We start from the raw sequence: 25,710 nt of genomic DNA, 5'->3' as shown, positions 1-25,710 counted from the left end.
TGGCGCCATTGACGACTTTACAAGATGGTCAACCAACTGCGGTTAAGCTCTGTGGGCGAATTAGTTCCACATCCAACAATGAAAACCCCAGAACTGAACAAAGAGACCGCACTAGGAAAGGGTCTTTTTGTCTGCTTGGGGCCAACCCCTGGTGCTATTAACGCTAGACTTTCGGTCAATTCTGACGAACCACCTTTGCCTGAGCTTGAGGCTGGCTGCTTTTTTATTTTTTTCAAGATTTGACTTGAGCTATCCATCGTTCAACGGAGAAATCGTACAACACAAGTAAACAAGATCAACACGATGCACGGGACCCATGATGATACTGCTTCAGCCGAACGAACTGACGAAACTCCCCATGAGGGCACTGCGCTCTTAAGCAAGTCCCAGCATCATCGTTATACAGAAGGATTGGAACTTGAAGATGAGGACCTAGATGCCAATGAGTCCGACCTCCTCTTGGCTCGGACAGCCTCCCACTCCGAGGCTTCGGGACTGGCGCCTCAGTCCCTAGAGTCATCGATGCTTAGAGGGCGTCGGTACTCCAAGGGCTCAGGACGCTGTCCGTCCACCACCCGCGGCTCTGAGGATCTTGAAGCCGTAGCGGAATCCAGCAGTAGCAGCAGAACCGACGTCGAGGCAGCGCTCGCAGGACAGTACTCGCCTCGAGAATACCTCATCGACACCAACCGGCGGCAGTTTTGGCTCATCTTCGCCAGCATTATGAGCACCTTTTTTATTGCCTGCTTTGATGGGACCATTATGGCTTCATCGCACCCTGTTATCACGTCGTATTTCCACAGCTCCAACAGCGCCTCATGGCTCTCGACCGCATTCCTGTTGACGAGTACATCGGTTCAGCCCATGGTCGGACGGTTCAGCGACACGATTGGGCGCAAGTCGCCCTACTTGGTGACCATGGGGATTTTTGCGGCCGCGACAGCGTGGTGCGCGCTTGCGCAGAGCATGACAAGTTTTATCATTGCGCGGGCTGTTTGTGTATGCGCCCCGAGTCATTGCTTTCCCCCTTTTATCTTGCCTGTACCGGGAGGCGGAAAAGGCCTCGCAAAGACTAGTGAATTCTTACTCCCAGTACATGTATATCCTAGTCTCCCGAATATGAAAAATGCTAATCCAACGCTATAAATTACAGGGCTTGGGTGCAGGGGGCATGATGTCGCTCGGTAGCATCATCATCAGCGACTTAGTAGACATATCTCGCCGCGGAACGTACCAGAGTTATGCTAATGTGGTGTATGGGCTCGCATCGGCTTCCGGGGCGGCATTTGGAGGTCTCATGGCCGATACCCTGGGTTGGAGATGGGAGTTTGGCGTCCAGGTTTTCCCGCTGCTCATCTCGCTCGTTATATGTGTTTTTACCATTCCGAAGGACCTGGGTTTGTACGTTGATCGGGAGAGCTTCTTCCAGGCTATGAAAGCGTTTGACTTTAGCGGTTCTGGTTGCTTGACTATGTCGACGACGTTCTTGATATTGGGTCTCGTGCGTTTTTGCTACCCTTCGATTTGGACTAAGACGGGAAATTGTGCTAACGAGATCAACTAGAATCTTGGAGGAAACGTATTACCTTGCAAGTCGTCTTTCACCGCTCGGACAAGAATGATGCTGACATGAACTAGGGTCCCATCCCTTCATCATCGCCTCGTTAGTTGTCTCCGCCATCTTCTTTCCAATGTTTCTGTACGCAGAAAGTCTGGCGAAGCGCCCCATCATGCCCCTTCATCTTCTCTGGCACTCACCGCGCGCCAATATCATAATGTCAAATTTTATCGCCTCCTTCCTCCTCAACGCAATTCTCTTCAACATGTAAAGTATCCCTTTTCTATTTTTCTTCTATGCCCCTTTCTATTCGAATAACATTTTCCACAGCCCCCTCTTCTTCCAAGCCGTGCTCCTCACAACCGCCACCGAGTCCGGCCTCCTCCTCGTGGTGCCCTCGACCGTCTCCTCCGTCATCGGCACCCTAACCGGCTTACTCATCACTTGGACCCGACGCTTGAAATGGCCCCTTTGGCTCGGCAGCCTCTTGTACCTCTTTGGCATCATTGTCCTAGCGGGCATGCGGCGCGGCTGGCCCATCTGGGCGTACCTGCTATGCCTCGTGCCCTCGTCCATGGGGCAGGGATTTCAGTTCCCTGGTACATTCATCGCGGTGCTCGCCGTGTCGGAGCAAGAGGAGCAAGCGGTCGTCACGAGTACGCTGGCTCTATGGCGCGCCCTAGGCAGCGTGCTGGGGATCGCGTGTAGTAGTTTGGTCGTACAGAATGCGCTGTTGGTGTATTTGGATGCTTATGTTCAGCTTGACCCCGCCGACGGACGGAACGGGGAGTGGAAGAAGGGTATCATTGAGAAGGTTAGGAGTAGTGTGGAAGTAGTGGCAGGGCTGGAGAGTAACGTCAGGGAACAGGTTGTGTTGAGCTATGAGGCGGCCATCCGGCTGACTTTCTGGTGCTGTGTTGGATTTGCAGTGGTGAGTGTTTTGTTGATTGCGCCTGTTAAGTTGCCGAGACTTGGAGCCAGGAAATGATGGCGCCACTGATAAAAGTAGGAGAAAGGACAAGAATGGACGTTATGGATGAGTGGTATATGTAAGGATTGCTTAAGGATTGAACGAGAACCAAATTGATACCCCTCTCGGCAAATACACAATAATCAGACTGCTATTATTGAATATTATATGATACAGCGTACTAACGGACTGCTCGTACCGCTATCAATTTATATTGTACCATTTGTGACTAATTGGTTTGAAATCTTTCGAATTAGCATAGTCAAGCTACTCTATTCACCTAGCTGAGTCCATCTTCACTTCTGCTTCTCGTCTTGACGAACGTCTCATGTATCAGACCTTTACAGTTCTGCGGGCCATGTCTGTCTAGATCGATCGCCCCTTCTCAGTTGGCTAGTTTTAGATTATTTCTTTGCAAATTTGTATCACTTCCAACAACAAAAACGCACACCCAGCCGAAGATCATGCCTTGCAATAGGCTGCTAGCATTGTCTATAAACGGATGCATTCCCCTCCTCGCTTCTTCCACGCTTGCCATTGTTGAATACCCAATACCGCATCAATTCTTTTTGAGCATCGCTTGAGAGGTACCACATAAAACGCCTGCCCCTTTTATGCCTCCGTCGTGACAGGGACTTAGTAAGACTCGGACTGGAGCCGAGTTCCCAAATTCGGCGTCGATCACACGGTCCAAAAAGTCCTGGCAATCCGCCAAGTAGTCTTGGAAATGGACAATACAGCCTCCCGTGTACCCTACGACCAGTTCCAACGGAGGAGCGGGTTGACCATCCACCAAAGTACGTACGTTTTCTGCGTGATAGGGGTACGATCGAAGAGGTATGTCTCCCGCAAATGTGAGCAAGCCTATGGTGGCGGCAGCGATGATTCCCGCGGCCCTGACTTCGACAGCTTTTACGATGTCGTACACAAGTCTGGCGATCTCCTCTGTCCACTGAAAAGGCGCATCCGGCGCAGTGGGATATTCAGTCATCAGCTTGCTCAGCAGTATCTGTGTATCCGGGGGTTTTAAAAGACTCAAGAAGGTCGTCGTAATTCCAAATCGCTTGGATAACTGTGCGGGCAGCGCCCCATTCGTGAATCCCAGTCGGGTCGTCAAGTAATCCAACAGCATTAGACGGCCCAATTCGCCAAGATACCTGCCAGCAACCATGTATTCAAGAGGCTGGAAACCAGGAGCCTCACCTTCTTCATCGAGCTGCGTGTCCCACTTGGTCACAAGACCAAGACTTTGTAGTGCTGGTGCTGTCCCGTTGATAGTCCATTCGGTATTAACGGCGATTTTGCCATCATCGCTCAAGACTTGTGCATCGGACTCCTTGACTTCTCGAGGCAACTTCTCATGGTTAAGGTTGTTCTTGTCAAGCAGGATAGTTGCGTTGCAACCCGTACCACATATAAGACCCATGGCGGCCTTTCTTGTCTCAGTCTCGTTTGTTTGGTATACAAATGAGATCAGTGTCGACACTGCATCATTGGCAATGGCGACGATTGTGATACTCGGTAGGTCTGGAGTTCTGGCCTTGGCATAGCCTTTTGACAAGTGGGCGCCCAGATGCAGGTGTGATCTTATAGTGAAACCTTTGCCCATGGGCATTAGAACCGCATCCGCCAAGCGCTGCTGAATCATGGGGAAGCTAAACGTAACCCCCAAAGGCAGAGGAACATCTTGGGGCAAGCCAAGCTCTTGACATCCTGCCCTCACCACTTCTGCAATGCAGCTTCCTATCCAGGCAAATAGGTCGTCTTCGTGTTCGCTCTTGAGATGATCCAAGATAGGCCACGACTTTTCGAGGAGCCGTCGGACATTCTCCATCCCCTCACCCTCATCACCAAATTTGCTGGGGTTTCTGTCAACTCCATTGCTGCCGTTGGCCTTCTCATGGCCCAGAAGCTCGATAAAGCCAACTCTCAGATTTGTGCCTCCTCTGCTGGGATATCAGTGCCTTTCACGCAGTGTATGCTGCAGGCCCGCTGCAACTTACATATCAATGGCAAGATATCTATGACTGAGTTAGCCATCCAGCATTTGTTATGCAAGGGCCACGTTGACCCCTTCAGACCACGAGACCTATCACCATCACAAAAAAGACCGGCAAGGGTTTTGGGAGCGAAAAAGATAGATGGACAGCATGTAATGGGAAACAACATGAAATCATGAGAACATACCGTCCTTTCTCACACCCAGCCGCTGGCCGCAGGATCGATTCCGTGATCGGGGTGGGCAGAAATTGAATCTTGGACTCGGTCGCAAGCTTCTTGAAGGATTTGTATAGCTCCTGGGATAAACGGTGTACCATAGGTACATCAATGCGGAGAGGCCGCAGGAAGTTTTCAACGTCGGACCTCATAGCTTAATGGAATTGTATGCAAACGCGCTGTAGAAGCGGGTGCACGAAATGCATCCATGGATGAAGGTGGCACGGCAAATGTTGAACGATGACGGGGATTCATAAGAAGAATATTATCTAGAGATACTGGAAGCGTAGCGCTGGGGAGAATCAGTCGGCGAGGAACTGGGCGGATTCAAAGGGTACGAGCTACATAGGATGACAAACTACCTAAATGTGGGTAAAAAGAGACATGAAAAAGCCAACGACAGTGCCGGCGTATTATTCTCTTCTGGATTGGATTGGCAGGTGGTCAACTGGAGTAGAAACGTTGCATCTAGATGGACAAAGACCATGGAGCACAACAAATGTTGCTCCCAAGATAATAATCCCATTTATTTAGCACCTGGCAGGGTGGCCAAGAGGATTCATGTTTGGTTGGTGAGGTTGATGAGCAGTCAACTCTGCCTGTTGCATCACGGTGGGGTAAGATGTTCACGGTTACGTGGGCGCCTTTTCAACATGCATGCCAAATTCCAAGGATCCAGTCCAAAACTGGAGCCCACCTCAAACAAAAAAAGGTCGGTTCGGATCACAGGACTTGGAGTCATCTGTCCGATTATCCAAGGTATAATAAGGTGGCATGGTTCAAGCTACTATCTGTAGACTGATATCTTGGGTAATATGGTTAGGTGGCTGTTGGTAGTGGGAGGTTGTGGCTGCTGGCGGGGCTTCTCCGGGCAACCGTTCGCAAGCAACGAGGGCATCAGGTCTACGTTTCATATTCCATGATGCCATCTGAGCTAGCCTTTGCATCATCCACCAAGGCGGTTTACTTGTATCAAGTTCTGTTCGCTTATCCCCCGTACGATATGTGTATTGTTTAGTCCGTTTAGTGGATCAGCTTATCGTTCCTGATTTCATCTCTCAACTGCGATCATCTGGATCTTGGCACTCGAAGCCAGTCAAGATGGCAGCCAAAATCAGCCTCCCCATCATGGAGGAGAAGCGACCTGTTCGAAACCGCCCTTGTCGACGATATCGACCGCTATCGATCGTCGCTATACTCGTCTTCCTCGCCTACGGTTTCTACACTATCCACGCTTCCAGGAACAGCGGCCAATGGGTGTCCTCCCCCGCAGCGAAGAACGCTGCTTTGGAATCAACTGTTGACGCCCGGAGCTCCGTCCCGCTCGAAGCTCACATCATGAGCAAATGCCCCGATGCCAAAGATTGCCTTAAGGACTTGATCTTGCCCGCCATGGTACGCATCAGCAATAAGGTCAACTTTACGCTGTCGTACATCGGAACTCCGACCGAAAACGACGGAGTCGACTGCAAACACGGGCCCGGCGAGTGTATGGGCAACATCATTGAGCTATGTGCTGCACACCTCTACCCCGATCCGAAGATCTATCTCGGATTCACCATGTGCCTGACTAAGGACTTCGAGAACATCCCGCAAAGAGAGCTTGTGGAGGATTGCGCACTCGAACATGCTATCGACTTTGACAAGTTGCACGATTGCGCGACTCAGGATGACGGAGCGCTGGGCATTCACATGCTGAGAAAAAGTGTCCAACGGTCATCTAAGGTGCGTTCATGCAATGTCCTTCATCTGCCTCGTTGTCATCTAACAAATCTACCTCCCAGGCCGGAGTGACGAAGAGCTGTACGGTCCGATTGAATAATGAGATCTACTGTGTCAGGGACAATGGCGAGTGGGATTGTCCGAATCCTGGGGTCAATGACCTGGTTATTGCGGTGGAGAAGCTTTACGGGAGGTCTTGAGGGGCTCAAATATATCTGTCCACAAGTCCGACTCCTCGCCTACAATGTAGCTCAGGGCCATCGCGTCCATGCCCGTCTCGTCATCTCCTACCATGCCCTCTAGCTGTTCGATGATGCTGTCCATACCGATCGCCTTGCCGACTGATTGGGTCGAGGTCGCCTCGAGCATAACATGTACGATGTGGATGTGGAAGTGGTAATACGTCGGTTGGTAATGGCAGAACAGCTTGAGCTGATCCTCTTCGATCTGCGGGTACGTCTTGATAGTGGCATCGATCATCTTGGCTTTCATGTGCTTGAGCCAGGGAACATGTTTCATCTTCAGGTCTCGCAAGCTCCATAGATCGCGTCTCTCAACAATACCCAGCAGGTGAAGCGCCTCAATGGTCTTGCGGTCCCAATGCAGGTTCGGCAGCATCAAAAAGCCCTCATCGCCATCTCTTCCCAATGGCGTGCGGTAGATCACGTCTTCTACCTCTTTCCGCCCTTCGATGATATTGTAGACCCAGTTCAGACGTCCCGCCTCCCGATTTGCCTGCATGAACGGCCTGATGTGGTCGCGGTATATTTCGGGCGTCTCTGTAACGAAGCGGTAGCCCTGCTTGCGGTGCTTCTTGATGTGCTTGTCGGTGCAGGGACAAATGAGCGTCATCTTGAAGTCGGCGAACTTGTCTTTATCGTCGTGCTCAAGCACCGGTCCGCCGCTGCCCAGGAACCAAAAGTAGATGTCATTGTTACCTAGGTTCGTGAGGCTGCGCAGGCTCGCGGGGAGCGCGGAGAGGTATTCGGGCGCATCGGGGAAGGGAGCTCGTTCGAGGACTAGGAGGGCGGGCTCAGAGTCAACGTGGCCGTGGAGGGTAATGCGCCGTCCTGCCTCATCTTCATAGTCCGTCAGCCTGTAATCTTTGTATTACTTTGAACAAACACTGCAATCCATTTCCGTATCCCATGGGGGCCGTGATAGACTGACTGCAAAGTACCGCTCACTCCTTCATACCTTGGTTTAGGACTCGCTCGAATTGGAACTTCGGAATCAGCGCCTCGGCATTGCGCTTCGGGTCTTCGGCCATCTTGGGAAGTCGATAACGCTTGTTCTTTTGATCAATTGGCGATATTTCTGCAACTCCATGCAAATTGGCTTGAGCAATCGCATTTGACTTGACAAGTAAATGATTCCGTCACTGCCGACGAAACTCGACAGGGCTGACCTGGAGGGGTTAAAACCCCACCAGACAACCGGCCAGTCGTTCGTTGGCCGTTGTGGGCCGAGCTACCCACAAGCCTTTATCAGGGGCTAGAAGGAAAGATTTCTGCATAGCTTGCTTGGTATCTCGGTCACCTCGGATGTGATTCCCTACTCTCGGCATGGGCGTGAGGGAGGCATCAGCTCACCTGTTTCTGTTGCGACCAAACACTCCAACCCTGAAGCAATTGTACGTTATCGAACAAATGTACAATCTGAAGGCTGCTGATGTTACGGCCTTGCGCATGATAGAACTAATCAAGCGACCAACCACGCAGCTCTCTTGGAAGCCGCCCCTTCAACACCTCTATGTACTTAGAATTGTATACACCAAACGTCATCAGAACCTACGTGCAGCCTTCAGAGAATAGTACCGACACTGGAAGATTCGCATCGGGACACCTGGTACTGAGGAAAAGCTGATCGATCGATTTCCACAAAGTTGATATGAAGGAGATGCATTTGCCATGCTCAACTGAAAAACAACACGAGAAGAGAAGTCTTCGGTTTTTTCTCCTGTATGTAATCCCAGTGCAAACAAACCTGTCATTATCAATATGAGCACAGCGGACGTCAACACGGGAAAAGAAGGAACCGGTGGGCTGTGAGATCGATCATTGCCGAACTACTTCTTCCTTGCCATGGATTTCTCGGTGAGTACGGCGCTGCCGCGTAACCACCTTTTGAGGCTCTGCGAACATATACCTAGTAGCAAAATGAAAAGCCTCCAAGGCTAGCACTTTCTTGTCACCTAGTTGCTAAGAATCGACAGTCTCCGATTATGGAATATTTATCTCATACCATGCTAATCCAGAGAAACCTGCGCACAATCAGCCTCCATCCCGAATGGGGAGAAGACACCGGCAACCTGTCCATCTCTATGAGTGGGATTCTCCACCTGCTCAGCCTTGTTGGTGCTGTAACGTGGCGAATGGCACCCTCAGACTCTCCCGCCTTTGAATGTTGTGGATATGTACTTATTTTTGTCCCGAGGCAACAATGCTTAACTCGATCTTTCCCGGTGCCAAGGCTTCAAGGGTGCCCGGTGAAAGAGATTTCAAACTCACTTTCATTGCTTCGGAAGACTGGCTGTGGATTGAAAGGACTAACGCACAAGAAGAAGGCCGAAAAAGCTTTCTAGGTTGCAAGTCCCGGCCCACTTGCCGCGGCGCGCTGCTCTTAGGTTGGGACGATTTATTGAGAAGCTGTCCATATTACCGGGGCCAAGGTGCTCTACGAGTAGTGTGCAGAATTCAGCTATCCACGCGTACGATGTACGATGTTGAGTCCGGGCATTTTTGTATGGCCAAACGGGTACCTTCATGCTGGACGCCATCGACTCAATTAGGAGCTATTACCATGAGACTTAATTATGAGAGGAACTCAAGCAACCTGTATTCAGGCCCACAGAAGATTGAGTTATTTTCAGCACATTGATTGGGCGGCACGTGCCGGCGTAGGAGTTGTCACAATTTGTTCGAGGTCGACGTCGTCAGCTTCTTCCCCTGCAATCTAAATGCCAGGTCTTGGCAGGTGAATAATGTTCCCTGTGGCTCAGCCATGAAGGTGTGTCTATATTCGTACGCGTTACCAGGTGAGTGACGCGTTTGCGCCTCTACTTCCCCACCTCCCATGATGGCAGGTTCCACATCTGATATGAAAGCGTACGAATCAGTATAGGTCCACATGCGATCTGGGCAGTGCCGGATTCCGTGTAAGTGTTGGCAAGCAAGCCAGAGGGTAGTATATATGTTTGATGTCGCACATGTGTCGTCTATCCGGTATCTTAATCTGCATCTGCTCATACTGGGGCTACTCCATTCGTTCTACAATAGTCTTGATTTCTTATCTGACGCCACACTGTCGCTATACTCAAGCCCTCCACAATGCAGAAGTTTATCGCTCTTGGGCTGCTAACGGCGGCCGGGGTGTCTGCTCAGAATGCTACCAACACTACCACGGGATCGCTGCCCACTGTCACTCTCGACTACTCCACCATCCAAGCTGTCGGCGGAAATACCACAGTTGGGTACTACAAATATCAGAACATTCGCTTCGCTGCCGTGCCGACTGGCGACTTGAGATGGGCGGCTCCCGAGTGGCCCCCTGTTGAGACGGAGATCAACACGGGTGACCTGGCCGCTGCCGATGTTGACTGTTCCGTCGACGAGGACTGCCTCTACATGGACATCTGGGCCCCCGCCAACAGTGAGGGCAAGAAACTGCCCGTTCTTGTCTGGACCTACGGAGGTGGCTTCACGGGCGGCAGCAAGGCGGAAAATACACCCGAAGGACTCTTCGATCTGACCAACGAATTCGTCTTTGTCTCGTACAACTACCGTCTCGGTATGACCGGCCTTGCCAACGGCCCATCTCTTCTCCACCAGGGGGGCACTTCCAACACGGCTGTGTGGGATGTGACCCGCGCATTTGAATGGGTACAGAAATACATTAGCAACTTTGGTGGCGACGCCGACGACGTGACCGCCATGGGATTTTCTGCTGGTGGCTCTCAGGTCCTCTTCCAGATGACGCGCTTCGCCGGCCACGCTGAGAGCCTGTTCCACAAGGCCTATGTTATGTCCCCTGGCTTCGTTCCCGGCGGTGGCCACCAGCACGCCGAGGCTTTCTGGCAGAACGTTTCTTCCACTGTTGGTTGCACCGGTGGTGACTTGGACTGCATGCGAGCCGTCGACTTCGACACACTCACCACTGCTGCTTCGGATGTCCAGACCGAATACACCTACCAGTTCCAGCCCCGTGTCGATGGCGACATTATCGCAGACACTTACGAAGCTCAGCTCTACCAGAAGCGCTTTAACTTCAGCGGCCCTGCCGTTATCTCTCACGAGCAGCACGAGGCCAACAACCAGGCTTATACAGGCGTAGACACTCAGGAGGATGTTGCCACCTACCTACGCATCTTCTTCCCTGCCATCAACGACGGCATTGTGGATGAGATATTGGCTCTGTACCCCGAGTCCGACTACGAGAGCGCCGGTCTGCGCTTCGCCCAGATGAAGCAAGATTTCGATCTCACGGCCAAGAACTTGGCCTTCACCAATGCCATGAACAACGACACCTGGAACTCCATGGTTGCTTTGGGCTCGGCCACCCACGGAACTGATCAGTCGTACTACTGTAAGTCATACCCATCAATAATACCGCAGAACCAGCCAACTAACAGAACATCCAGGGTACTCCACTTACACTCTCGACACCTCGTCCAGTGACACCACCACCACTACCACCAGCTCCGCCGCTGCCGCCGCTACCAGTGCCGCATCCAGCAACTCGACCACCGGCGTACCCGGAGATGCGGGCGGCATGGGAACCACCAGCGTCAACGCCACCATCGCGGTCATGATGCAGAAGTATCTCATGTCCTTTGTTCTGACCGGCGACCCGAACACCATGTGGCCTGAGGACAAGATCAACTGGCCCAAGTACGGTAACGACTCGACCGCTGGTACCCAGCTCGTGTTCAACACCACCTTTTACCTGGACGAGGATGACTTGGCCAACGAGCGCTCTCTCTTCTGGAACAAGGCGCTCTGGTATTAAAGAATTCTCGCAAGAAATGTCCTCGTCAGTTATGTCACTTTTATGATACCAAAAGAAATTTGTTTGTATATAGATATTTCAACCATGTAAATACAGTCTGGCATCGCCATAGCATGCAAAATTATATCAAAAACTTGCTTAGCAATGACAGGTGACACAAAGGGACTGATCACTCATAAATTGTGTGCACGTATATTTGGCCATGTGGTCGAATCCTACGCTGCTGCCAACAGCGACTTTAGTTGGCAGACAGGAATGACGGCATCGTAAAGAGTTAGCAGTGATGGTGGCGGGAACTGCCCTTCGGCAAATTGTCAAGGTTTTTTTTTTCTTTTTTCTTTTTTCTTTTTTCTTTTTAATTATATATAAAAAATAATATTAAATACGCCGTAGGTGTTAACCCTCGGTACCTCTACAAGTACTCCCTTAAGGGGCTATAGATGATATAGCGGGCCCTTAAGCCGCGTCGGGCGGTTATACAGGTAAACTTGTAGCCAAATGACTACTAAACCTCCTGTCCCTCCCTAAGTCTGTGCTACAACCCCTGCCTGAACTACCGATAAGTGTGGTAATGTGGCACTTAAATTCGTCCTCAGGGGTGGGATGCTGCTGATGTGCAGAAGATGCTCGACTATTTTTTTTTGTCGCGACAAGTCGTAGTATCTGCTAATTGGGGTTCTCGTCGAGCGTATACATCTCAACCATACGCTCAAGTGGATAGACCGTAACGTGGTCAGACGCTCGCAAGAATCGCGGCGAGAGGGCGTGCTGCGCGCCTTCTATCGTGAGGGGACGGGTTCGCCGACGAGCGTTATCGGAAAGGCGAGGTCCGATAAGGGGTCGGATTAACGATTCGAATTCTGGACCGGCTGTCGAGTTATATTCCGCCGACGTAGTGCTTGACGGTCGACTGGCTAGGATGCTCGTAATCCTAAACTGCACCAATCTCCCTATTATCGCTAGGTAGGCGAAGTCAACAAGGTGGGCAGCGCGCCGTAAGGGTTGACTAAACCCCCTTGTGTGTCAGCTGCGGGATTCGAACCCGCGACTCGTCACCGACCCAAGTGGGCGAGGCTCAAATCGGGACTTATCTACCAGCGAAGTGACCAACTACACCAGCCGACAATTATATATAATTTCGGTGCCCGGAGGCTTGTCCTAGGAGATCTACAGCTACCAGGTAAGTAGAATGTCCATGGCCACCTAGGTGCCACATTCGGACCTGAGCCACGCCGCTTTAAGCCTGAACCTGGCCGGAGTTTGGCTGGAGCTTGGGCCCCCAATGAACTCATCCAAAAAAGGAAGAGCACGCACAAAGGAATTATGCACAAATAACTCTAGCGCAACGAACCGACTTCACAGTAACATCTCTATTACGGAGGGGCTCCGTTTGTGGCTGAACGCATTTTTGGACCTGTCCTTCGTCCAATTCCACCAAAGCAATTATTTCTAAACAAATCACCTAACGTACCCCACAAGCAAGTTGGCCACTTTTTCTTGGCACCGTACGAACAACCTTTTAATTAACATCTTTACACATACCAAGATGGGATCGAATTGGAAAGAAAGCGACATGATTCTAGCGTGTCAGGCGCTTCAATCGAAACCCGAATTAAGCATCCGACGCGCTGCCCAACTCTACAATGTCCCTCGGTTTCAGGGGGACAGGACTTATTCCGTACGACCCGGAATATGTGATTTCACAGCTGGATATTAAGCTACATACGCCTACACCTCCTGGGAGCTCGTCTGGTGCCCCCTTAATCTGGGAATCAAAGACTCCAAATAACCCAACCGAGGCGCAATCCCAGTCTGAATACGTTAAAAACAGAATCGTACAGCATCAGAATAGCTCCCCGACGACAATACTTACGGCTATTGACCAATTTTTACGTGGTGCGACGGCTATTATGCACCGGTTAGTTTTACTTGAGGATGAGGTCAACTGCACTTCGGAAGGCTAATCAAGAGCTAAGCCGTCGTCGAAGGACTAAAAATCGACAGCTACAAGATGGAGGATCTCTTAGTTTACGAGACGCTCAGGACTTATAGTCTCAACGGGATATTGAACAGCAGCTACAGGATAATATACGTGTAAGTCGTCGTCGTACGAGACCGGCCGAACCACGACGACGGCGCTATAGGATCTGCGGAGAGCCCGGACATAATGCTCGTACTTGTGAGAATGATGAAGATACGTACGAGGAAGAGGATTCCGATTAGTTTGAATTATTATTTTTTAGTTTAGTTAAGTTATTGAAGTTATTCATACGGTGCCAAGAAAAAGTGGCCAACTTGCTTGTGGGGTACGTTACCATGCCTTTGTCTTTATATTGTACAGGCAAGCAGAATGGGCATCCTATCAGCGCCGGCCCAAACAAGTGGCAATTGCGAGCTGCGACAAAGAGAGTTCTCATTTGTCATCAAAGTGTACAGACAAGCCAAATGATGACATTCGCCAGTTTTTATACCCGCGGCGAACAACGAATTGAGACATGTCATCGGCTATTGAGATGAAAAGACACTGAACAGGTCAAACCATCCAGCGTACTATGATACATGGCGGCCAGCCTTGACAAACAGCAAACATGCACGGCGATTGAGACTCTTCACCAAGTTCCATCTGATTCAGATACATGGTCGATTTATATATAACCCAAGAAGTTGCTGACAGCAGGCCTCACTCCAGCACTTGTAAGCCATGAGCCGGTCGACCCGAATATCTCGTGCTCTCACTCTTCATCCTCGCCTCTGTCGTCGTCTTCGGGACCTGGGTCAAGATGATCCGGGTACTCTGTCCGCAATATTGCGCCTACAGCCTGTAGACATTCCTGCTTGCGAAAGGTCGCCAAATTTGGCCAACCGTGCTGACGATAGATATCCTGTACTGCAGAGAGCATTGCGGCTTCCTCCGAGTCCTGTTGGTCGTGAACTTCGTAAACTGTCTTCGGGCTGATGGGTACAAATTTCAGTCTGAGAAACTGGCGCTGAAGAAGGTGGAAGAAATCGGCTACAGCCCAGGCCGGGTGCTCAGCGCGCCACTCTGCCTCTTCCTCAGGTGCCCATTCATACGGGTCGTCCACGTCTGTCACGGGCATCACCCACTCGGGATCGTTGTCGGCGTTATGGCGAATCTCGTCATCGCACTCGTACCAGTGCACGATCCCTCGTTGGGTATCGAGGAGGAAGGTCGGGTTGTTGCGGCCGCCGTATGTCAAGCCGATGACGTGGGGCGGTATGTTCTCGACGAGCTCTGAGGGTTCCGAGCACTCTCGCATGCTGCAGCCGTCATCCTCGGAAGCCGCCTGCGAGATTTGCTGCCAATCGGCGAAATGACATCCAGGGGCACCTTGCGGGCCGTCATCCTCAGTTCGGCGAATGTAAGGAAGATGGCGAAGCAGATCGATCACCTCGTCGGTCTTCTCCATACATTGAAGGTTGTCTATATGTGGCCAACCACCTGATGGTGGCTCGACGACGTAGGCCTCGTGAAGATATGATTTTGTAAGGAATTGATAGTAGTTGCGAATTGCCGTGATGGTTTCATCCTGTGAATAGCTGATAGCTTCGAGTCCAGACATCTTGATCTATGAATTTGAACAACGATGTAGGCTTAGAGGACGAAGAAGAAGAGAAAGTCTGGCGGCGGGGGGACGGGGGCCTGTGTGTGTGCCAAGCAACAGTGTATGTTACACAGACGGGAGACACCTCCAAACGCCAAGATTGAGCTTCAGTATAGCCTGTATACTGTAAAATTAGGTACATCCAGCTTGCATGATAGCTAGGTGGCATTGGGTGAGATTTTTCGATATTAATTACAATATGCTAACATGCACAGTCACATCTGACCTTACAATCTTGGCAACCATAAGCATGACAAGGCTTGAAGATTTTCTCGGAGCTCGCGAGACCTGCCCATTTTCTAACATTACTATTTTTGCCTGATGATTTTCCAGGAGCTATCAATATACCGTCCAAAGGCTGACTCACCTCCTGAATAACCATATCTCGGGTTGACTTCCTCATGACTCTTGCTGCTTTATAATCATTGTCTTCATCACAGCCCTCATTATCATCCCTCTCAGCAACAACATGAATAGAATCGGCGGAGCGCTGCTTCTCGTGCCCATGCTGGCGGCCAGAGCCAGCGCGTGGGACTCGACAGTCCACACAATAGTCGCGCCAACTGCACCGCCAATGGTGACCTCGGAGCCGTGGCGCTGCCTGACCGAGAACGCGACGCAATACTTCCAGGTGCCGCTGCCTACCGGCAGTCTATCAGCGGCCATTGACTCCTGCGCCGACGAGGTCATGAAGCCATGCCTCAGCACCGTCGAGCCGGCCCAAAGGTTCTACGGCTGCTTCCCAGAGAAGGAGAAGTGGTGTGGCTTCACCACCGCGGCGCCGTCGGCCGTCCTGTCCGACTGGTCATCTCTCGGCAGCGCAGCGTCTGTCTGGTGGGAAGCTCACAGTTCTGCGGCCGTATCTCTGGCCCAGAGATGTCCCCTCCGATGGTATGATGCCTCTCTCGGTGTGCTCGGCGGTTCGACCCTGTTGAACGAGACCATCATCTTCGCCGCTTGCCATATCGACGCCCAGACCACTGGCGGAACCTCGACAGCTTCCGCAGCCAGGCCTGACCCGACGCCCGGATCGGGCAGCACTGCACCAACGCCGACGGTGAATGGTATTCTGGGTCGAAGTGAGGCGCCAGAGATGTGGATGATTGCAAGCACAACTTTTGCTGCCGCTGCAATGAGCGCTATGCTATAGGCCGGTGATGGAATCTCCTATTTACATCGAATCTGGAGAGTCCCTCGTTGCATTCTTTCCGACCATACTTCGATATTTTAGCCTCATGTTGAACTATTCTGGCAGCTTTACAGGTTGGCGGTTCTTATGGTTGTTTGATATCTTGAGAGTAGCTCTCCACGTTTAGAAAGCCATGTCTATCATAGTAAACCGTGTGATCTCGAGCTGACTTCACCTCAATTTTCCACTTTTAACTGATGCTTGATGGTTCTCTGATGCCTAATGTCACACCAAAGACCTCACATCTTTCTATAGGGTATTTAGAGCACTGAAGACCTGAATATTAATCCATGGTATCCTTGGTCACAATAACCCTCATGAAACTAATACCGTAAGCCCCGCTTTTTTCTACCTCGCGACCATGATAGAAATCCTCTGTCCTACGATATCTGGGCACTACGTTGCCAAGAACTCGCTAACCTTGAATGTATGGTACCTTATGCTGATGTGAGCAATAACAGCTCAATAATCTGAAAGCGTTCTGCCAAGAACATAAATTGGGCACCTTCTTCAGGCTGTCGGCTCGTGACTACCATGAGGAGGCGAACTCCCCAGGCGGTGAATACTCAGGGGTAGACAGACTTGCTATCACCAACACGAACTCCTAAATATAGATTGGAAATAAGAACAATATATGACTGCAGTGGACCATGCTCAATTTGCAAAATAGGCAGGTAATAGTAGGAAAAGTAGTCATCTGAATAGCCTCATGTTACATACCGAGGAAAGTCTTCTCATCCTGCTAAGGATTGGTGCTCCACGACACTGCATCATTTCCACCATCGTTAGTGATAACTTATCTTTGAAATTGGCGCCCGCATGGATGGTCATCAATTATCGTCGAAAGTAGCCTACTCTGCTGGCCCTCTCATTACTGAATCATCCTCCGCCTGCTTTCACGCTAATCTGCCATCCATACTCAACACATACTGTTCAACAAGCAGCTTCATCATGGTCACCATCACACTTTCCTCCTGGGCCGTGTCCCTCCTCGCTTTCACATATGTTGAAGCTGTCGTACTTCATCCTCGATCATGCTCCTTCTCTTGGCCCGCCGAATCTGGTGATACTTGCTTGTCAATGGCACAAGCATGGGGTATCACCGAATCTCAATTCATTAGCTTCAATCCTGGAGTCATCTGTGCCTCACTCATTCCTGGACAGGATTATTGCGTTGAATGGGACGGCTCGCCCCCGCCTATGCCTTCGACTACCAGGACATCTGTCCCTCCTGTAACTACTACAACTACACCTACCGGTCCTTCGCCCACTCAGGAAGGAATTGCCAAAGACTGTGAGTTCTCAAAATCCCATGAAAAAGAATGAACACATAAACTTATCGATCAGGCAAGAAATACCATCTTGCCAGCTCTGGAGATACATGTGGCCAAATCGTATCGGCATATGGGACTTTTACTCTCGAGGAATTGTAAGTCAAATACCGTTATAAATTTCCGCCCTTATGCTACAGAACAGACCTGTTCTGATGAAAAATACGCGTAGCTACCAGTGGAATCCTGCTGTTGGAAGTAGTGAGTGCTTCTTGAGTTGTGTGGTAACCTGAACACTCAGAGCTTAACTCTTCTAGCTTGTTCTGGTCTATGGGTAGGCTATTACTACTGCATTGGTGTTGAGGGAACACCTACAACACCCAAACCGATCACAACGACAACACCATTGCCATCGGGCCCTTCTCCTACACAAGATGGTATCGCTGATGATTGTGAGTCACCCTTAGGTGATTGACCCGTCTACACCTTCAAATACAATGCCTTGCCAACACGTCACTGACTTGATCTCTGCAGGTGAGAAATATTATCTCGTCAAATCGGGTGACACCTGCCAGAAAATCGCAGATACTTATAAGACATTCACTTTGAACCAATTGTAAAGCGACATCTCGTCTTATTCGTACCCCTCGGCAAGTAAAGCGGTCGTTCTCTAACTGAACCAATTTTGTAGTTATTCATGGAACCCAGCAGTGGGCAAAGGTACGGGCAAACAACCACACAACTTCAACCATAACTGTCTTCACATTACCAATATCGGGTACTTCATTCTGACTTCTCCTATGATAGATTGCTCTAGTCTTTGGGTCGACTATTACGTCTGCGTCGCCGTCAAAGGTACCCCTGATCAGCCACCACCAACAACTACGCCGCCGCCATCTGATCCCAACAAGCCTAGCCCAGCACAGCCGAATGTGAACCCCAAATGTAAGCTATACATCGATACGAGAGCTTCATTATACCTGTGGCATTGACTCAACGTATAATACAGGCAATAAATGGTACCTTGTCTCATCAGGCGACACCTGTCAGAAGATTTCGGATGCATATAAGATCTCCCTTTCCACTTTGTAAGTTGACACAGATAGACCTGGTATCACATTCACAAGACGGCGAGGTTAATCTTGGTGGTGTTCCTTTGTAGCTACCAGTGGAATCCCGACGTGGGCAGCTCCTGTGCTAGTCTATGGCTTGGCTATTATGTTTGCGTTGGGTCTCAATAAGGGCATCAACTTCAATCTCAGGTTCTAATGTTAAAATTTCCTATGAGAGGCCTTCTGATTAGATTCGCCTTGTGAGCGAATTGCCGATATAGAGCAGGAAATATATAAGCGAAATGCCAATCCGATTAAGATGTCGTGAATCTTCAACATAGGTATTGCACGTCTCATGCTGACACACAGGACTCAGCTCAAAGAAAACGATACAGATTTTTTGTATCTATAGTTCTATATGAGGTTATATAGCCAAAATTGCAAGCGACGGCTCTATCGACCACGGTCCAACACTGGCGGAATTGAATTCTGTCTGACACTTTACGCCGTGACTCTCTCACTGTTGTCTTAGCTCAAATTATGCTGACTGCTTCATGGTAGCGTGACAGCACAATGTCAGTAGGGTTATATTGATCAGTCACACACATCGCGAATGGTCCCCCGCTATTCTGGCCATTTCTCGTACGATTCTCTCAGCATTATTGAAAGGTGCCAGTATTGGCGCCCTGATCTTACGGCCCCGAATCTTCCCCTATCTAGACATAGGAGGTTCGAGACTTCTTGGCAAAGAGACAGGGGAGAGAGAATGCGAAGGCCACGCTGGTGCCGATAAGAACGATATGATTTCACTGTAGAGCCTCGCCAGCACGGTCTGGAGCATATCTCAAACCTTTGACCGGTGTGAAAAGCAGGTATCACAGATACCATCAACTAGTCTGGGCTCATGTCATTCATCTAATGATCGTGCTTCGCTAGACTGTGCTTTATAGTGTGATAGATTCGTTGCAGCTTGCATGCCAATATTGACCGAACATTTAAGCCTTCGTGGTTTTGTACCACAGGAGTTACAAGGTTGTGCAATGTTGTGCAATCAGGGTAAATAGACTTCAGTCAGATCAGAGTTGTATCGGTCAGCAGTCTCGGCCTTCACATGCCATCACACCCTAATAAGGCAGGCAATTTAAACTGCCACTGACTCTATACTCCGCTATTGTTAGTCATATAATGATTGCCCCTATCCGCCGGACGACCACTTCGATTGCCTGTGCCTCAAAAAGCAATATAGCGAGGCCTTGGCGTGAAGGATTTTAAGCGTATTCCAATCTCTCCGGAATCTCGAGGTACCGCCCTTATAATAGTACATGTTAAAAAATGAGATGTGATGCCTTCAATGCACTCAATCGATGGTAGCCGCCTGTCTGAGTGCTGCCCAGGTTTCTAAGCTGCTATTACGAGCTTTAGTCGGAGAACTTGGCACCACGCGTGATCCTGAACGCTCATGGGGTCAAGAAGAGAGGCTGACTGGCCACCGGTCCCCTCGGGTGCGCCTTGTCTGCAATGTATGGCTGATATAAAATGCTTGCGGCTCAGAATGAGAGCCCATATAACTTCTTCATTTGCATACGAAGAGGCTTTTCGTCTGTCATTACTTCCTTTTGCGTAGAATACAATGAGGTGGCCAAACATGAGACTTGTTGTCTTCGCCTCCCTGGCATGTGTGTTTCGTCTTGGGTATGGGGCCATCGATCTTGACGGCAATCAAGTTGTTGAGCCTGCCACAACTAAGGATGACCCTGCACCGATTGGTGATCTCACCACTTACTACTCTGATCAACATGACTGTCCACTGCCTTGTACCGACTACGCAAACGTACACAGTTGGATTACCTATTTCTCTGTTGATCGCCTTCGACGTTGCCAGGGGCCTATGCTATTACAGTTCTCCATCTCTCAGCTTTTCGATGATCCGCACTCGAATATCGTTATACGAAGCTGCACACTGGGGACTGACTCAACTTCGATTGCCAATACTACCGCGACTATAAAGCCAGTTGAGAACCCCAAGACGGCAGTTGATAATTTTCAACCGAGCCTTGATGTCGCACCAGCCTGTGCTGTGAATGGCACAGAAGTCCAGGAGAAAATAAATATCGCAAGTAGCGGCAACGGTGGCAAAACGGATGACATCTCTCGCTTGCTCGAAGGAGTACAGATGTTTTTCTCCGCTCAAGACAACTGTGACGAGCACATCTTATTTGCACACAACAAACAGACCGTGGCAGGCATATACATTGGCGCGGGCCTTGGCAAGCCCACTGTCAATTCAGTTACCGCAGGCTTGACGGCAAGCTTTTTGGGTCGCACCTCACTTCCTGACCGGGTTGTCGCTCAACTCTGCGGCAACGACCGCCAGCCGGAGCGAGTCTTCGGCATTGCCATCGATAACACTCACGACTTGACTTTCGTCCAGAAAACAGTCTTGGCTTGGAGCCAGGGGACCTGCGTGGCTGACGCAAAGCTCACAGAAGCTGGTTCTCTCCCCGGCGCCAAAATATTCGATATTGCCAGCGAACCCCTGGCGCTGAATAGCAGCAGCAGCAATAATACGTCTGCCCAAGACACATTATCTACATCTCGGATGATTCGAAGACCACCAAGAGCTGGCTATGTGAACGAAAAACGCGCAGAATGCAAATATATCAAAGTTGAATCCGGAGACGGCTGCGCTTCTCTCGCCTCCAAGTGCGGAATCTCCGGCGCCGACTTTACCAAGTATAATCCGAATCCCAGCTTGTGCTCGACACTTGCGCCGGGCGATTACGTCTGCTGTTCAGCGGGTGATCCTCATACAGACCCGAAGCCAGACCCCCCCAAACCAGGGGCAGACGGCGTCTGTGCGACTCATCTCATCGCGAACGAAGAAACATGCGCCTCCTTGGCCAAGACGTTCGGTGTCACGGTTGATGACATCGAGAAGTGGAATAAGGGCAAGACATGGGCCTGGACCGAATGTAAGGACATGTTGTTGGGCTATAATATGTGTCTCAGCGACGGGCTTCCGCCAATGCCGCCGCCCCAACAGGGGACACAATGCGGTCCATTGGTACCCGGTACACAGCGGCCGGCCGATTCGTCGACCTCCCTGGCCGATCTCAATCCATGTCCCCTGAAGGCGTGTTGCAGTAATTGGGGTTTTTGCGGTGTGTTCCCGGCACACTGCGACATCCACGCTCCGCCAGGAGGTGGACCAGGCACGAAAGACAAGAACTTCTCTAATACATGTGTGTCAAATTGCGGAAATGATATCAAGCAAGTATCAGGGCCGCCTGCGACTTTCCAGCGCGTTGGCTACTACTCGGCCTTCAATATGAACCGTAAATGTCTTTGGTTGAAGGCTAAGAACTCCAACACCGATGGCAGCTACACCCATATCCACTGGGCGTTTGGGGACATCGACCCAAATACATGGAAACCTGTAATCAAGGATGGCAAGGATGAATGGTCTGACTTCAAGGCCCTTACCGGCGTCAAGCGCATCCTCTCACTAGGCGGTTGGGCTTTTTCGACCGAGCCGGCGACCTACAACATCATCAGGCAGGCCATTCTCGAGAATCGAGATGCCTTTGCAGATAATCTCGTCCAATTCGCTAAGGACGAAGGCTTGGATGGAATTGATATTGACTGGGAGTACCCTGGAGTAAGTGAGGCCGTTCCTCCTCCCCTGAAAACTTATTCACAAGTTACTTTTCGTCTTTCGTTGTGTTGCTCTCACGATAGTGTAATTTCCCTGCAAGCTAAGATCGAATTAACCAGGCTCCCGATATCATGGTTGGCGGCAAGCCGATCGGTGACAAAAATGACGGTGTTGGATACCTCAAATTCCTCACAGTTCTGAAGCAGAAGATCGGTACCGACAAGTCCGTCTCGATTGCTGCACCTGCTTCTTTCTGGTATCTGAAGGCTTTCCCGATCGATCGCATCGCCAAAGTGATTGACTATATCATATACATGACCTAGTGAGTATATTCATCTTTATGACTTGTCACACCGAGTACGGTGCAAATTTAAAGAGGAGCCGACTGATAGACTGTGTTCTTAGTGATCTCCATGGTCAATGGGACTATGGCAACCCCAATTCGTTTGACATGTGTAACTCTGGCAAGTGTATTCGAAGCCATGTAAACTTGACTGAGACACGGAATTCACTTTCCATCAGTAAGTCTTTCTGGCTATGGCTCAAGTGTTCATACTGAGAAAATCTAGTCACCAAGGCCGGCGTACCCAACAACAAAGTCTTCGTGGGCGAGGCCAGCTACGGCAGATCATTTCACATGGCACAAGACAGCTGCTGGGGTCCTATGTGCGAGTTTACCGGCAGCAGAGCACAGTCAGACGCCAATCCGGGAAGATGTACGGACACAGGCGGATATCTCGCCGCAGCTGAGATCATGGAGATCATCTCAAATGGTGACGGTGCGAAGACATTCTACGACGATAAAAGTAACTCGGATATCATGCTATACAAAGGCGATTACATCAGCTACATGACACCAGCCACCAAAGACACGCGGCGTGACGACTGGAAGGCTCTGAATTTCGCGGGCAGTATAGATTGGGCCCTCGACCTGCAGACTTTTGGTCGAGACGATATGGACCTCCCCCCTGACCGACCAGAAAGTGGAGAGGGTTGCGTCTACGGAGAAGACATCACACTCGACTCTGGCGATCTCTGCGACTTCTCTTGCAATTTTGGGTTCTGCCCTGAATCTTTGTGTACATGCTATGAGCAAGGACCGTTGGAAGACCTTCTACCCGAGCGACCGATTGGTGATATCGTAGCTTGGGACGAGTTCAACGTTGATCTAAATCGCCTCTGCAAGTTTGCTTGCAAGTACGGACACTGTCCCGAGAACATCTGCATGACTCGACCTGTCGAGCCGGAGGTGGACGTTGAGACAGTCGACGACCCCAACTACTACGACTACGAGGCAGCCAGGCGGGAGAACGCTAATAACTGCGTCATATACCGGTATCCTCCCCAGGGATTTGACGGAGCCCTGCAGTGCTACAATCCATGCAAGGCGATAGTGGAACAGGCCAAGTCTGAGGATAGGACTACGAACTACGGCTGTGTAGGCTGGTGGCCGGGCACCCAAGAGATCCCCTGGCAAAAAGTCTCCGGCATGGGCGAAGTCGCCGGTGGAAAGTGCTCGTGTGACAATTGGTTGCTGAACGAACTGGCCGACGATATCATTGAAGCCCTTCCAATGATTGCTCAGGTATGTTTGTGTGAAGTGGGAAGGTGGTATCCTCTCATATATACTGACTTTTTCTAGATCGGCTGTTTCATAATCATGTCCACTCTCAAGACCTTACTCGACGTAGGTTTAGATTTTATTCCTGGGGTAGGGAAAGCCATTTCAGCCGGTCTGGGTATGTCTAGCGACCCTCACATTGCCCCTTTAACTAGCTAACATGCTGACTATCCCGACGATAGACATGGCCATGACGGCCGCACAAATGGTTGCCTACCTCTACGACGAGGATCAAGATCCAGGCGGCGCCTTCGAATGGTGGCTAAGCCCCTGTGGCGGCAGCGATCTCGTGCCAGACGAAATAAAACAAGCCTTTGACATTCTGAGCACTGTGGCAAGTGGAGTGTCGAGCTTCAAAAAGCCTAAGAACCTCCCCAAAGGAAGCGGCAAGAAGGGAGACAGAGGCAATCCGAAGAATCCAACAGCACCACGTCCAGGCAATGGTGTCACCAAACCCAAGTCGGCAGCCAAATGTCGAATCAGTCCAGCTGAGGCCACCAAACGCTATGGACAGGCCAAGAACACGCTTAGGATGCAGGAGTGTGTCAAGGACAAGACGGTTGTGACTGAATTGGTCATCACCTCCCTGACCTATGCGGCGAACGCAAAGCCAACCCAGGTCATGGCGACGTGCGACCCTGCCTGGACGCAAGCTTGTTACCACTACGAGTCGGCCATCTCTGTCAACCCTCAATGGGCAACACTCACCTGCCCTCCCCAAGCGGCCTCTACGAAGCATCGGGAAAATGGGGTGGCAACAAGGAGCTGGAGCAGTCAACATGGCGGCGCCGGTTGGAAAGACAAGGCGAACCGTTCATGGAAGCGGACATGCGACCGGGACGAGTATCCGCCCGCCTACCTCCTCGAGCCAAACGACCCAGCTATGGTGTTCGGCGGCGTAGACTCCCGAGGCCAACTTGTGCGTTACCTACCCGACGCCGAAAACCGCCCGGCCGGCAGCATGTGGAAGGGAGTGTGCTTCAAGCCCCCAGTGGCCGACATGTCCGACAAGGACCTTGAGAACAAGGTCAAACAGGCGCCCGTCGGTGCCAAGCAGGTCATCCAGCAGGGCGCGGGTTCCAAGATACTCTTCAAGACCCAGGCGGCTATCACTGTCGACCAGCGGCCCGAGTTCACCATGAAGTACGACCACAAGGCGAGACCGAACCATGGCTTGAACGACAACCCGTGCTGGCCTGACGGCATTGCGAGACGTGATCCGGGCTTTGCTCTCATGACTTTCGATCCGTATTATGTCGGACAGGCACCACCTTACAACTATCGGGCCAAATATGAAAAGGGGGTGAACGGGGATTAAGGGGGTAGGACCGCAATATGGGCAAATTAGCTTAACGACTTATATTATTCTAAGAAATCAATTGGTGAGCAGCGGTATTTCACTATGGCGGTCGGTGATTGGCATATTTCCCTGGCAAGAGTCTTCGAGTTTATCAATGGGGCTGAAAGAGGCTATACTATAACTTGCTCGCTATGTCTCTCTAATTTCCAAAACTATATGGTACTTGGGAAGATACTTCCTGGCCTACGTCTGCTTGATCGCATTCTATACTTCGGCGCGTCTTCTATGACAGGAGCGTAGTGAGGTGCCCGCGTGAACATGACAGCACCGATATCTAGGCCCATATCCTTTCTTCTATTCGTAACATGTCCATCACAATGGAGTCAGACAATCAACGTCGTATGACTTCGTTATATGACTGGGAGACCGGCTGTGTTTTGCCTGCTAACTTGTCCAACCCGTCGATAGCAGTAACCCTCGATGCAGTGACCGGAAAACGCAACTCTAAACGACCACATGCAATAT

At 50.6% G+C, this 25,710-nt stretch overlaps 10 protein-coding genes and 1 non-coding gene across 11 annotated transcripts; 7 read left to right on the top strand and 4 right to left on the bottom strand.

The window, feature by feature from the left end:
• Positions 1-15: 15 nt before the first annotated feature.
• On the top strand, positions 16-2,681 carry BCR38DRAFT_432129 (major facilitator superfamily domain-containing protein). The gene is made up of 5 exons (XM_040860155.1): positions 16-999; positions 1,154-1,501; positions 1,565-1,589; positions 1,639-1,825; positions 1,889-2,681. Exons 1-5 carry the CDS (start codon positions 304-306, stop codon positions 2,544-2,546), a joined length of 1,914 nt encoding a protein of 637 aa, XP_040716358.1. The 5' UTR covers positions 16-303; the 3' UTR covers positions 2,547-2,681.
• Positions 2,682-3,087: 406 nt separating this feature from the next.
• Positions 3,088-4,897, bottom strand: BCR38DRAFT_484660 (hexokinase-7; the record flags this gene model as incomplete). Its single annotated transcript, XM_040863776.1, has 3 exons — positions 3,088-4,474; positions 4,532-4,549; positions 4,716-4,897. The coding sequence occupies 3 exons, from the start codon at positions 4,895-4,897 to the stop codon at positions 3,088-3,090; spliced, it is 1,587 nt and encodes a 528-aa protein (XP_040716357.1).
• A 1,165-nt stretch (positions 4,898-6,062) lies between these two features.
• On the top strand, positions 6,063-6,661 carry BCR38DRAFT_317640 (uncharacterized protein; the record flags this gene model as incomplete). Its single annotated transcript, XM_040854730.1, has 2 exons — positions 6,063-6,470; positions 6,530-6,661. Coding segments are annotated over 2 exons (540 nt in total), but the record flags the coding sequence as incomplete, so codon positions are not given.
• BCR38DRAFT_341095 (HIT-like domain-containing protein) lies at positions 6,633-7,737 on the bottom strand (the record flags this gene model as incomplete). The annotated part of the gene is made up of 2 exons (XM_040855840.1): positions 6,633-7,546; positions 7,665-7,737. The coding sequence occupies 2 exons, from the start codon at positions 7,735-7,737 to the stop codon at positions 6,633-6,635; spliced, it is 987 nt and encodes a 328-aa protein (XP_040716355.1).
• An 865-nt stretch (positions 7,738-8,602) lies between these two features.
• Positions 8,603-9,612, top strand: BCR38DRAFT_193063 (uncharacterized protein). The gene is made up of 2 exons (XM_040854024.1): positions 8,603-9,504; positions 9,586-9,612. Exon 1 carries the CDS (start codon positions 8,871-8,873, stop codon positions 9,345-9,347), a length of 477 nt encoding a protein of 158 aa, XP_040716354.1. The 5' UTR covers positions 8,603-8,870; the 3' UTR covers positions 9,348-9,504; positions 9,586-9,612.
• A 184-nt stretch (positions 9,613-9,796) lies between these two features.
• BCR38DRAFT_408930 (esterase) lies at positions 9,797-11,474 on the top strand (the record flags this gene model as incomplete). Its single annotated transcript, XM_040858322.1, has 2 exons — positions 9,797-11,051; positions 11,107-11,474. The coding sequence occupies 2 exons, from the start codon at positions 9,797-9,799 to the stop codon at positions 11,472-11,474; spliced, it is 1,623 nt and encodes a 540-aa protein (XP_040716353.1).
• A 1,021-nt stretch (positions 11,475-12,495) lies between these two features.
• On the bottom strand, positions 12,496-12,598 carry BCR38DRAFT_t166. The gene has a single exon. It is a non-coding gene; the product is annotated as a tRNA-Thr (tRNA).
• A 1,532-nt stretch (positions 12,599-14,130) lies between these two features.
• BCR38DRAFT_432119 (uncharacterized protein) lies at positions 14,131-15,196 on the bottom strand. The gene has a single exon (XM_040860154.1). The coding sequence runs from the start codon at positions 15,053-15,055 to the stop codon at positions 14,207-14,209; it is 849 nt and encodes a 282-aa protein (XP_040716352.1). The 5' UTR covers positions 15,056-15,196; the 3' UTR covers positions 14,131-14,206.
• A 204-nt stretch (positions 15,197-15,400) lies between these two features.
• Positions 15,401-16,490, top strand: BCR38DRAFT_432118 (uncharacterized protein). The gene has a single exon (XM_040860153.1). It carries the CDS (start codon positions 15,567-15,569, stop codon positions 16,245-16,247), a length of 681 nt encoding a protein of 226 aa, XP_040716351.1. The 5' UTR covers positions 15,401-15,566; the 3' UTR covers positions 16,248-16,490.
• Positions 16,491-17,237: 747 nt separating this feature from the next.
• On the top strand, positions 17,238-18,798 carry BCR38DRAFT_457414 (uncharacterized protein; the record flags this gene model as incomplete). The annotated part of the gene is made up of 6 exons (XM_040862040.1): positions 17,238-17,580; positions 18,092-18,173; positions 18,249-18,277; positions 18,365-18,502; positions 18,567-18,645; positions 18,720-18,798. The coding sequence occupies 6 exons, from the start codon at positions 17,238-17,240 to the stop codon at positions 18,796-18,798; spliced, it is 750 nt and encodes a 249-aa protein (XP_040716350.1).
• Positions 18,799-20,254: 1,456 nt separating this feature from the next.
• BCR38DRAFT_484654 (glycoside hydrolase family 18 protein) lies at positions 20,255-25,203 on the top strand (the record flags this gene model as incomplete). The annotated part of the gene is made up of 6 exons (XM_040863775.1): positions 20,255-22,267; positions 22,384-22,586; positions 22,670-22,785; positions 22,834-23,849; positions 23,907-24,003; positions 24,068-25,203. 6 exons carry the CDS (start codon positions 20,255-20,257, stop codon positions 25,201-25,203), a joined length of 4,581 nt encoding a protein of 1,526 aa, XP_040716349.1.
• Between the last annotated feature and the right edge of the window lie 507 nt (positions 25,204-25,710).

Source organism: Pseudomassariella vexata (genome assembly GCF_002105095.1).
Source record: "Pseudomassariella vexata strain CBS 129021 chromosome Unknown BCR38scaffold_6, whole genome shotgun sequence".
Lineage (NCBI taxonomy): Eukaryota > Fungi > Ascomycota > Sordariomycetes > Amphisphaeriales > Pseudomassariaceae > Pseudomassariella > Pseudomassariella vexata.
Note: the sequence above shows the minus strand (reverse complement) of the source record. Positions and strands in the feature narration are given on the sequence as shown.